Source organism: Hylaeus anthracinus, unplaced genomic scaffold (genome assembly GCF_026225885.1).
Source record: "Hylaeus anthracinus isolate JK02 unplaced genomic scaffold, UHH_iyHylAnth1.0_haploid 11981, whole genome shotgun sequence".
In the NCBI taxonomy this organism is placed as follows: domain Eukaryota; kingdom Metazoa; phylum Arthropoda; class Insecta; order Hymenoptera; family Colletidae; genus Hylaeus; species Hylaeus anthracinus.
This window is the reverse complement of record NW_026534329.1, coordinates 8675338-8687438: the sequence shown is the minus strand read 5'-3', so window position 1 is coordinate 8687438 and position 12101 is coordinate 8675338. Positions and strand designations below refer to the sequence as shown.

At 31.4% G+C, this 12101-nt stretch overlaps 2 protein-coding genes across 2 annotated transcripts; one reads left to right on the top strand and one right to left on the bottom strand.

Annotated features, from left to right (window-relative positions):
* Positions 1 to 38: 38 nt before the first annotated feature.
* On the bottom strand, positions 39 to 8465 carry LOC128885658 (activating signal cointegrator 1 complex subunit 3). Its single transcript, XM_054139812.1, has 12 exons — positions 8305 to 8465; positions 7770 to 7940; positions 7554 to 7645; positions 7346 to 7494; positions 6934 to 7176; positions 2664 to 6860; positions 1965 to 2456; positions 1575 to 1765; positions 1329 to 1497; positions 986 to 1243; positions 538 to 886; positions 39 to 382 (listed from the first exon to the last, which is right to left on the bottom strand). The coding sequence occupies exons 2-12, from the start codon at positions 7898 to 7900 to the stop codon at positions 294 to 296; spliced, it is 6360 nt and encodes a 2119-aa protein (XP_053995787.1). The 5' UTR covers positions 7901 to 7940; positions 8305 to 8465; the 3' UTR covers positions 39 to 293.
* A 969-nt stretch (positions 8466 to 9434) lies between these two features.
* On the top strand, positions 9435 to 12085 carry LOC128885677 (DCN1-like protein 3). The gene is made up of 4 exons (XM_054139862.1): positions 9435 to 9801; positions 10102 to 10265; positions 10821 to 11128; positions 11369 to 12085. The coding sequence occupies exons 2-4, from the start codon at positions 10184 to 10186 to the stop codon at positions 11966 to 11968; spliced, it is 990 nt and encodes a 329-aa protein (XP_053995837.1). The 5' UTR covers positions 9435 to 9801; positions 10102 to 10183; the 3' UTR covers positions 11969 to 12085.
* Positions 12086 to 12101: the final 16 nt, after the last annotated feature.

Sequence of the window (12101 nt, the reverse complement as noted above, 5' to 3'; positions counted from 1 at the left end):
AATAATCCATATACTTATATTATTTCATAGTCGTATACTATGTAAGAAAAAATATATGTACATTTGTATGCATCTTCGGGAAAAATAAACGCTTGAAAAATACTTTTACAGTTTGAATCACAGTACCTTCGAACACTAAAACAGCTCTATAAGTATTAATTGACGTAACCATAGTTTGTATTAAAATATTTGGTTTACATTTAGTAGCCATAACTTAAAATTATAGAACGAAATCGAATACATATATGTATATCACTTTTCGATATTCAATCTTTTGAGCTACTTGTATTTAGTTAATACGTTACATTTATTTGTACATCGTATTGTTGATCCAGTCCCATGTAACAGTCAGACATTAAATAGAACGTTAGTGTTGTTTGTCCTTTAAAAGAACGAAATAAGATATATAGTTTGTATTTTGTATAGCAGGATGTAAAAAAGAAATGAAAAAAAATATACATGTCGAATTGAGTAACCTCCTTTTCGAAGTCTGTTAAAAAATGTTTCGTATAGAAATATTAATGAAAGTGAAATTACCTAATTGCGATGGTGCTGTAAATTGTAATTGGTGATGTTTCCATTGATCATTTATTCCACTCACTCGCTTTAAAGCCCATAACTCTTTTTCAGAAATACTACCTAAAACTAGAAACCAGCCTTCGTCCTTTCCTTTCTGGAACATGGGACAATGTACTTTTAAATTATTAGATTTATTTTTTCTTCTCATGCCAATATTTAATATATAGTCTTGATCTTTCTGTACATCTATACACGTAACTCTATCGGGTTGCAATGATATAGACTTTCGCTCAGTTTCATCAGACGAATAACCTTCCAAACTTAGATTAATTAAAATTAATGGCATGTCTCGTATTACTTGATGTATCTGTTAAATTATCGATAAAATTACTATAATACTCGATTCAATTTTAATTTACTTACAATCATTAGTGCATATTTAATAATTTATATGTGCCATATTTACCTGATATATTTCATTTTCTTGGAACTCTTTTCCAAGTATCGATTGAAGTAAACTATATTTATTGTACACTTTAGTGCATAATATTGGAAGTGCTACTGATAAAGTAGAAAATAACTGTAAGTGTTCCGATTGAACATGAGGCAATGTAGTAATAGCGTATTCATCTATCCACCGAGCTTGAATAATCATTTGCAGTAACTGAATTATTATAAGCGTACTTTCTAACCATCCATGTTCTGCAACGGTATCTATCATTGCCTGAAAATAATTATTCATTATAATGTCAGTTTAGTGTTTTATCGCAATTACAAATATATAATATACGTAACATAATTTCACCTACTTGAATAATTCTAATTGCTTGATCGAGAACTGACTTTAAGTCGGTGACATAATCTGCGCATGGTAGTTGCTGTCTTGAAAAATGTGCTTGGAGTAATAAAAATGCTTTAGTATTTGGAGAATCATATGTATAGTTATCTACCGGGTAACGGGACATTTTGCTTAATTCTCTGTTGAATAATTAGACATATTGAAATACACTCAGAAAAGCTTGTCCTTTTCTAGATAATAATAACTAATAACTTACTCGTTTACTAGGTCTTCGTTATGCCTTACTGGCAATTCATTGTATTCATAGGAATTGCATAGAATATGTAGGCATTCCTCCAGTGTAAAAGATTCTTTCAATGATTGTTTAAACATTAACATGGTCTGATGTGACAAATAATAAAATGATGCTATTTTACCCATTGAAAGCGGAACCAATATTTGTTCGCTCTAAAATTAATAGTATCGTTAACATAAGTATCGATAATATATCAAAATTTATTAAGTCATTATAAGAAAAGAAAAGGCATGAAACTAAAAGTTATAATTATTAATTTTAAAACTTAAATAAGTGTAGTATTTAATTCAAATATAATTTAGTCCATATTTTATAATAAAAAATTAATAAGGTAAATTTAATATTGTATACCTCATCAAATTCAATACAATGCGAATCCATTAATATTTGTATTGTACTATCCACCAAGGATGATAAGTATTGATTAATCGTATTAGGTTCCAAAGCATTTAAATTATAATATATAGGATTTTTTAATAATCTCCTGAAGAAATAGGTCCACGTTAAATAATCTAAAAATTCTTGTTTATTCTTAATTGTACCAGCAACTATTTCTGCATTTATGTGGTCTGGTAACACTCCTAATAAACTTGATTCTACTGGAAAAGGCTGATGCAGAAAGTTTTTATAAAAATTTTTTTTCAAGTCGTGTACTAAAACAACTGCAACCCCAGAATCATCGAACTGAGGTCTGCCTGCACGACCCATCATTTGAAGCACATCTGTAATTGGCATGTCTACGTAATGTTTTGTTTTACCATCATAATATTCGGTTCCTTTTATTACTACCAAGTGAGCAGGGAAGTTTACACCCCAAGCTAAAGTAGCTGTAGTAATCAACACCTAAACGATATTTTTATAAAATACATGTTATAGTAATATTCTCGATCATGATGAAGAAGATAGAAGTGAATTAACTTTTGTAAATAGCACGAATAAAGATTAGAAATTATTGTAGAAATTGAGAAGAGATGATAAAGAAATGATTAAATAACTACAGAATGAAGTCACGAATAAAATTATTAATAAACATGAGCTTAAAATATGTACCTGAATTTTATTATTAACAAACAATTCTTCGACGGTTCTTCTATCTTTATCTTGAAGGCCAGCGTGATGTATACCAATTCCAAAAGCAAGCATAAGCTTTAAATTCGAATCCCGTACATGATCTAAGATATTATCCATCTCTTCATCGGGCATATGTAGCCATTGTTTCGGATTATCTTCCACTGCCAGATAAGCAATTAAATCTAACGCAGTTAATCGCGTTTGCCTTCTTGATGAAACAAACACAAGAGATGGGCTTGATGGTGAATGTTGCCTGATTGCTTGAAAAGTTGGTCTATTCATCGTAGCCATTCGAGGACAATAATGCTTTCCAGGGAATCCCTGTATGTGGATTTCTAATGGTACAGGTCGTACAGATGGACGAAAATTATATAGACCCATTTCTTGGATGCCAAGCCAATTGGCTAAATCCACAGCGTTAGCCAATGCTGTAGAGAGTCCGATAACTCTTAGCTTTTTCATAGTGTGAGAAGAAATAAAATTAGTTCTTGAAACAATAACTTCCAATACAGGACCACGATCTTCTCCTAACAGATGGATCTCGTCTATGATTATAAGTGCAACATTTTTTACGTAAGTTCTTGTTTGCCAACTTCTACTGATACCATCCCATTTTTCTGGCGTAGTGACAATAATGTTTGAGCTAGCTATAATCTTAATATCTGGTGATACGTCTCCAGTTAATTCTACTACTTTCTTCCCCAGTTGTTCTTCAAATCTGATTTTCCAATCCTTTACTCGTTCCCTAACTAAAGCTTTTAGTGGCGCAATATAAACAACTTTCTGCGTAGGGTACATTTTAAATATTCTAAACATAGCTATTTCTGCTACTATCGTCTTTCCTGAACCAGTTGGAGCTCCTAAAAGAACGTTGTTGTCTGTATGGTATAAACAATGAAAGATCTGTGTTTGTATCGGATTAAAGTGAGTAAATTTGTAGAGTTTTTCAAATGTTGGCTCCTTTAATGCCTTTATTGGTAACGGTTGTAATTTTAATAAATCAGTGTGAGGAGGATATATTTCAGGTAAAATTAAATTATGAAATGTTATAGGTACCATACTTTCGCAACCCAACCAGCGATCGCTTGTTGCTTTTACTATATATTGCGCAGGCAATGGTTCCTGCAATGGTATAGTCATTACGAGTTCTTGTTCAAGGTTATTGTAAACCATTTTCCTTGTCATTTCGAAATATTCATGGTGATAAAGGAAATTGGTATCTGGATCTTCAACCCATATCCAAAATGGTTCAGAGGTTTTACCGTGAATTTTATCATTCCACCTGAACTGGGGATATATTTGCAAACGTATTCTTAAAACTGTTCTAGTAATAGGTTGTAAACTGTAAGTCATTTCTAACATGGGTAACTCTTCGCAACATTTCTTCACTAAAGCTGCTGTTTTATGGTTACGCAGAATATCTCCAATTTCTTTGACATCCATGTCGTACAACTTGTCAATTGTTAAGTCGTACTGATTTATTTTATCAATTATTTCTGGAGGTAAACACGAAAACTGACACACGGGACTTATATGACTCCATTGTTGCAACTCAAGCATTTTTGACATTTCTAATAAGCGTCCAGACATTATCGCGTTATTTCTTCTTAACATAATTTTAAATAGCGCACGACATATACGTATTGCATTCTGTGTAATATACGACTGATCTGATATCAATGAAAATGCATTAATCCGACCACGCGATACATACGTTTGCAACAAAATGTTCACTTTACCATGTATATTTTCTGAACCACCTTGTGGTATAAGATTGCAATATTCCCTTTTCAAATAATCCAACTCGTTAAGTTCGTCATCTCTAACTTTCAACTGTTGAAATTCTTGAGAATGAGATATCAGTGCAAGTATTTCTGCTTCGTTCATTATTGGTTTCATCAGTTCATTGAAAATTTCAATAGTGTCGTATTTAAGGTAAAAATGGCTTGCGATACGTCCAAGGTCTGTTGTACTTAGATCTCCAGTATTTATATTATATCTAATCATTTTAGCTTTATCTAATTCTTTGGCTGCAGTATCGATTAATTCTTTTCTTTTACGTTCTAAATTTTGGTCATCCATTTTTTCTTGATAAGGAATCCCATACACCTGATAATTTAATTTCATTCGAACAAACAAATAAGTATAACTCAGCCATTTTATAGCTTCTTGTAGATTTGATATTGTACCTAATGCAATTTCAGCATTTAAATTGTCAGCCAAATATTTAATGAAATTGCTCTCAATAGGTATTTGATTCGTTAATAATGACAAATAGTGGTATAATTTGTCGTGGGAAGTAATAATAATAGCGTCACCTGACTTATCGTATTGCGGTCTACCAGCTCGTCCAAAAATTTGCAAAACATCTAGTATATCTAAATCAACGTACGAACTACTTTTTGAATCATAGATTTCTGTACCTCTTATAATCACTGCATGCGCAGGCAAGTTTACACCCCAAGCGAGCGTCGATGTGCAAACTAATACCTTAATCAATCCTTCTGCAAAATATTTCTCAACTAAATTTCTCACTGAACGTAATAAACCAGCATGGTGTACCGATAATCCACTGTTAAATAAGTCGATTAAATACTGGCTATTAGATTTATCGAAAGCTCTGTTTGTAAATTTTGCATGAGCTTCAGGAATAAATAATCTTAATGTATCATTTTGTTGTGCCAACTCTTGCAGTGCTTTTGCTACCCTAACAGTAGCATTGCGTGCATGCACGAAAACCATTACTTGATGTCCTTTACGTACCATATCTATAACATGATTGTAACATACTTGATCCATGTGACTTTGCTGTTGTAAAGGTGCTGTTGCCTTTACACCGATAAATGTTTGACTAAGTGGTACAGGACGAAATCGATGGTCGAAATAAAAGAGTCCTACATATGGATTCACTCTTAAAAATCTTGCAACATCTACATAATTTGGTAAAGTAGCTGAAAGTCCAACAATTCTAATCATATTCTGCGAAGACTCCACTTGTCTTAAAGTTCGAGCAACTAATGCTTCGACCACAGGTCCTCTGTCGCCGTGTAACAAATGTACTTCATCAATAATTAACAATTTTACAATGCTTGTAAGAGAAATGTCTCCAGTACCTTTTCTAGTAAGAACATCCCATTTTTCTGGTGTAGTAACTATCATCTGTGTTTGTTGAATCTCTGATTTGGTTAAATGCATATCCCCAGTCAGTTCTCGAACTGATATGCCAAGGCATTCAAGTTTTTTCCCAAAGTTTCTTGTCATTTCCGATGCTAAAGCTTTCATTGGTGCCACATAAATTATTTTAAATTTATCTTTCATTAATAGATCGTGTTCAATATGTTGTTTTATTTGATGTATTACAGTTAACATAGCAACGTTAGTTTTACCAGCTCCAGTTGGGGCACAGATTAATAAGTTTTCATTAGTATGATACGCTGCATTAAATACTATGCTTTGTATACAATTTAAGGATTTAACACCTTTGAAAACCATTTGTCCGATATCATCAAGCGAGGATATCATAACAGTTTTGTAATTAACATCAAGTGATTGTATTTCTGGTATTGGTATATGAACTTCCTCGCATATAGGTGTATTATTTCTTGAAACACTTTGGGGCAGCATGATTTTTTTTCCTGATATGAAACTGCTTGTACACTTACTTACATTGGAGTCAAACACGAATGGAAACTTTTCTTGTGCATTTCTGCTTGAATAAACCTCTTTCCCGAATATAGGTGTATTCATTTCGATTAATGCTTCCTGCTTTGTTCGATGCAAATCAAACGAGTCAAAGTCATTTCCTTCTAAAGTTCCTTTTCCTTCTCGTTTATTTGATATTTTGTTTAATTTCTTTTCTTTTTTTAGTATTTGTTTTAATAGAGTTTTTTCTTTTTCAGACTGTACAGTTACTTGACCGCTAATAACAGGTCTCTCTACGTTAGTTTGTTTTTGTATTTTTGCTACGCTACACAATGCCATAATACTTCTTTGATGTTGTATTATATACTGGATAAATTCTATATTTTCACAACCTAGAATATCTAATAACTCGTTCTGACTTTCAGAACTTCCCAATTTGTTGCTTATCAAGTTTGTGAATGTATCAAAACTAAGATCCGTAGAGAACTTTCTATATAACAATTTTAAATTGTCTATGTAGATTGTTTTATCAAACTGAAACAAAAATATAATCGTAAATTAAATATTGTTAGAAGTGTATACTGATGTAAATGAATTTAATACATACTTCAGTTTTGGATGGTACTTTAATTTTATTTTTATATTTCATTGTAAAATTATTAGTGGTTTGGTTTGTATTTTCTGAAGACATACTATGAAGCAATTTAGTGTCTGGCCACAATGCTCTTGCAGGTTTATAGCCAAATTTTGTACCGAATAAGTTAATTTCTAATATTTCAGTGTTATTTGTCCCTTTCCTTAAAAATGCTAACGTTTCTTCGCTAATCGATTGTTGAATCGAAAGAATCACCTGTAAGAATTAAGAAAATTTACAATGTAAGCTAACTGAAAGAGGTGCGAAACATTAACAGCTAAACATCAATTTTCTGTTACAAACAAGCGACAAGAATAAAAATACTACTGTATATAGTTTCCAGCCATGTTGCAGGGATAATAATGATTGCGTACAACATATTTACCGTCATCATTTCATGAGTAATTTCAGGTGTTAAATTTCCTGCTTTTCCTTTTAAAATCTTAAATTTCTCCTCAGTTAAAAATTTGTGATCGATTAATGAAAGCAAAGTAAATATGGTAAAGTCGTCTAACAGTTCAGGAGAATATTCACCTAAAACAATACAAAGTAACAATAAAATATATTTTTTATCATTGTAAATCATTACATACCAAGCGCTCTTGCTGCAATTTGCCGTAGTTTACTCATAGAGACCATAATGTTTTTTGGTACAACATCCTCTAGATCGTGCCAGCTGAGATGACTATATTTTACACCAATATAAACATATTACAATCTTCATAACAAGTTATAAAACTTACTAACAAAATCAGTTATATTACTTAAATAATACATAGAATCTACGATATGTTAGATAAAAAAGATACCTCTTTGACTTGTTATTTCGTTCCCTGTGTTTTCTTGATAAATCATTTGGCTCTAACTCGGTTACACTTTTAATTCGTCCAAGGTCTGAAAACATCCGTAAGCATCTTGTAATGCGTGGTGATTCCGGCATTGTTATCAAGAAATGTATCGATGCACGTTAACTGTAATTTCAGCAATAATACCCATTCAATACATTATATTATGTACATTTTCTTTTATAATTATTAATTAATCATTATTACTTGTTAATATGCAATGTCTTTTTCTAATTTTGTTATCATCAATAAGCAAAATCTGAAAATCCATAATTATTCATTAGAAATACACACATCTGGATATATTAACTTTGTAACAGTAACAGCAAAATATTATTATTAGTATAAATATTATCAAATAGTATCATTTGTATAAAAACTGTACACATAAAATAATACGTTACTTTTAAGATATTTACATAAAAACTGATTATTAAACTTTGTATAATTTTCCTTGTCGTCGAATAATGTTGTCAATTCGAAAACAATCCGTCCTTACGTTTCTCTATTACGTGGCGAAGAAGCTAAGTAATTGTAATAATTAAACCGTATCGTTTATATGAGCGTTTATCATTTGTTCATTTCATTTGTTCAACATTGTTCAACTGTTGTTCAATTTGACGAAATTTTATGTTTGCGGAAGCTATATGTCGGTGCATGCATGTATTTATATACACATATGTATATATATAATATATATACATATGTATATATGTATATATATATATATATATATATATATATATATATATATATAAACTAGAAAATTATTTAATCTTTAACAATATCAGTTTTTATCAGATTATTGGGTGCATAAAACATATCATTTTCAAGAATATAAATATAGATAAAAACGACAAGTAATTGTTCAGATATATATATTATATTCGGTTAGTTTTTCTAATTAAATTTATTGCTAAATATAATGCAACATTGCTCTACCTTCACATGCCTTCACATAGATGTCAAAACGCATGCTGTACATGCAGGGTCGGTTTAGCAATATTGGCGCCCCGGGCAAGATTATCGTGGCGCCCCTTCAGGGTTATACAGGGTGTCCCAAAAATGTTGTAACACCTTGAAAGGGGAGGTTCAGGAGGTGATTTGAAACAACTTTTTCCTCAGCGAAAATGTTGTCCGAGGTTTCGTTAAGGAGATATTAGGCGAAAACTCCGACCAATCAGAGCGCGAGTATGCCGGTAGAGCGTAGCCTACGCGCTAAACGGCTGCGCTCATAGGCTACCGCGGCCGTTCCACTAGGATACTCGCGCTCTGATTGGTCGAGGTTTTTTGTTAATATCTCTTGAACGAAGCCTCGAACAACATTTTCGCTAAGGAAAAAATTGTTTCAAATCACCGCCCGAACCACCCTTTTCAAGGTGTTACAACATTTTTGGGACAACCTGTATATACAGTTTCCACTAGTGATTATTGTTTTTCTAGTGTATCAATACTGTATTTACGAAAAAGGCATCGTTGTTGCTTCCTCGCAAAGGGATTTTTGTTTGTTATGTATTGAAATACGAAGAATATATGTACATATATATGTATATATATATATATATATACATATATATATATATGTATATACAAATATATACATATACATATATACATATATATATATATATATATATATATCTTTATTAGTGTTTTTAAATGCAGAAGTTTCGTTGACACATCTCTAAATAAATTGAAACGAATGAATGCTTTGTTCATGGAATGATAGTATCGTTTTATTATTTTGTGAGGTTACGTAGCCACAAATGACAGGAGCATTTGGTCGTACACAAATCGAACCTAGAAGTCATGTAAAAGAAATGTACAGAAGGTTTGGAATCGAAGCGTCCTTTTAATTCTTACCGTGATAAATCGAGCTCTAAATTTTACAAATATTTGGGAATTTATGAATGTGGCCACAGCGAGATATTTTGCGGAGGGTCTTTACTGGGGTTATTGTGACCCAGGTAGACCGAAAATCCGCCTTAACAATAAGGTAAAATTACCCTTTAATAAACACTTTCTTCCATTGCGTATCTATCTATCGAAATTAAACATTTTAAGAAATGTATCATAATTTATTGTAAACGCAAAAGCTTCTAAATTTTATATAGCACAATCATATGATACGTGTTTATAGCGAAATGGAGATAATTTTTCATTGGTGTTATTGTTGTCAATCTTTATGTATTATTTCATAAAGTTTCAAATAGTTATTTGTAAATATACAAACATTATCATAATTGTAACCAGTATCATACCGTAACCGTTTATATTATTCTATCTTATTACTCAGCTTTTGATCAAGACTGCCAATGTAAGACTGAACTACTGATGCATGAGATAATTGTCTTTGATGTTAAGTACGGACAGCATCAATGGGAAACCTTTTCTCGTGCTTTAAGGTGTCTCTTCCACCAGCCACCAATGATCAATCCATGTCATTAGAACATAAAGACGGTAAATATTGCAGTTGTAATTTATGTAATCTGTGAATCGATGCAGCTTATCTTTTAATTTTTTCTTGTGCTTTATTTTTATATTATGCCACATTTATTTCGTTCTGTAATAAGTGCATTGTATAAAATACCTCTTGTATCTTTTGTGAATCAATTTAGTTTTGCAATTGAGATTGATACAAATCCAGATAAATATGTTACTCTTATAAAAGAATATAAACAATATTGTAAAGTTTTGCAAGAAAGTTATCGACAGAACAGAATAAACATCTTTATTTGATACAATTAATAATTAATACATATACTTCGTTCGTAATTTCTTAACACAGTCATTAATGACATACTATACTTTTTTTTTTGATGATTTTTTGGATTATTCCTGACCTCGGACAATAAGGATTTTATTGTATTTCATAGTAATGTAAATAAAATTATTTTCTTTTGTTCAATTATATTTTCAATTATTTCATATGACATTTAATGAAAATTACTGTATAATTTAATATTTGATACAACATTGATAACATTGTATGTAATATAATTATAATGTCTACAGAAACAATGGAACTTAGGGGTTTGTTCCCAAATTCTTGCCAACAAACGAGGTCTATGGCACCTGAACCACATATAAACGGAAACAGAAAATCGATTGCCACATTATCAACGTTCAACAGTGTAGGATCTGATAATTGTGGATCTGTACCTAGCGTGCAAAATAATGTACGTTTGTCGAGAGGATTTTATGCACGTTTACCACCATTGGGAAGATCCGGACCATCGGTTGGTCTCAACGTAACAATTGAATCAAAACAACAAAGAGAACCATCTGAGAACAAGATAAATGCTTTGTTTGACCAATATAAGGTAAACGTTAACCTCACTTTTTTTATTTCATTTTATTTCATTTCATTTCATTAAATTGAACAGTCTACTTTGATTCCAATTTTTTACAAGTAATTTTTGTATTAATGACTAGTTAAATAATAAATACATTTATTTAGAATATGATTAAAATTCAATATCTAATATTAAATTTATAATTTTAACTCAATTTAAAATCCATTTTTGAGACGTTAATCTGTACTTTGTATTGTTTACTTATAGGATCCACACGAAGATGTAATTTTAGCCGATGGTATAGAAAGACTTTGCAATAATTTACAACTTTCACCAGACGAATTTCAAGTACTTGTTCTTGCTTGGAAACTAAACGCTGAACAGATGTGCCAATTTACACGTCAAGAATTTGTGACAGGTTTAAAAGCAATGAAAGTAGACAGTATACGTGCTATACAAACAAGATTACCAGAAATTGTTCAAGAGTTAACAGTAAATAGTGATTTATTCAAAGATCTCTACCGATTTACGTTCCGGTTCGGCTTAGATGTTAATTCCGGTCAGAGAATATTACCAGCTGATATGGCAATCGTACTATGGAAACTCGTTTTTACGTTACGTGAACCACCTCTTTTATCTAGATGGCTTACATTTCTCGAGTGCCATCATGTTCGAGGTATACCCAGAGATACATGGAATATGTTTTTGAATTTTGCTGAAAGCATCGGCGATGATCTTGGTGCCTACGATGATGCAGAAGCATGGCCAAGTTTATTTGATGATTTTGTCGAGTATGAAAATGATCAAATGAACCAAAACATCAGTAAAGATGATATCATAAAAGATGTTTCTATCGATAAACCTTAATGTCGGTATTCTAAAGTAATTTTCAACTTAACAAGGTATCACCTTACATTTGATCCTCGAACAAAATTTATTTTAAATTCTTTGACAATGAAATCATAAAAATAATTTCCTTGCAATGTTTACGTATTATTTA

Excerpts from the sequence above, each read along its gene's own strand:
- LOC128885658 (XM_054139812.1), bottom strand. The coding sequence starts at position 7,900 with ATGCCGGAATCACCACGCATTACAAGATGCTTACGGATGTTTTCAGAC. Across the intron at positions 7,177-7,345 it reads TTACTCATGAAATGATGACG|GTGATTCTTTCGATTCAACA; the intron begins GTAAATATGTTG and ends TAATTCTTACAG. Across the intron at positions 6,861-6,933 it reads AAGTACCATCCAAAACTGAA|TTTGATAAAACAATCTACAT; the intron begins GTATGTATTAAA and ends TTTTTGTTTCAG.
- LOC128885677 (XM_054139862.1), top strand. The coding sequence starts at position 10,184 with ATGGGAAACCTTTTCTCGTGCTTTAAGGTGTCTCTTCCACCAGCCACC. Across the intron at positions 10,266-10,820 it reads GTCATTAGAACATAAAGACG|AAACAATGGAACTTAGGGGT; the intron begins GTAAATATTGCA and ends TAATGTCTACAG. Across the intron at positions 11,129-11,368 it reads CTTTGTTTGACCAATATAAG|GATCCACACGAAGATGTAAT; the intron begins GTAAACGTTAAC and ends GTTTACTTATAG.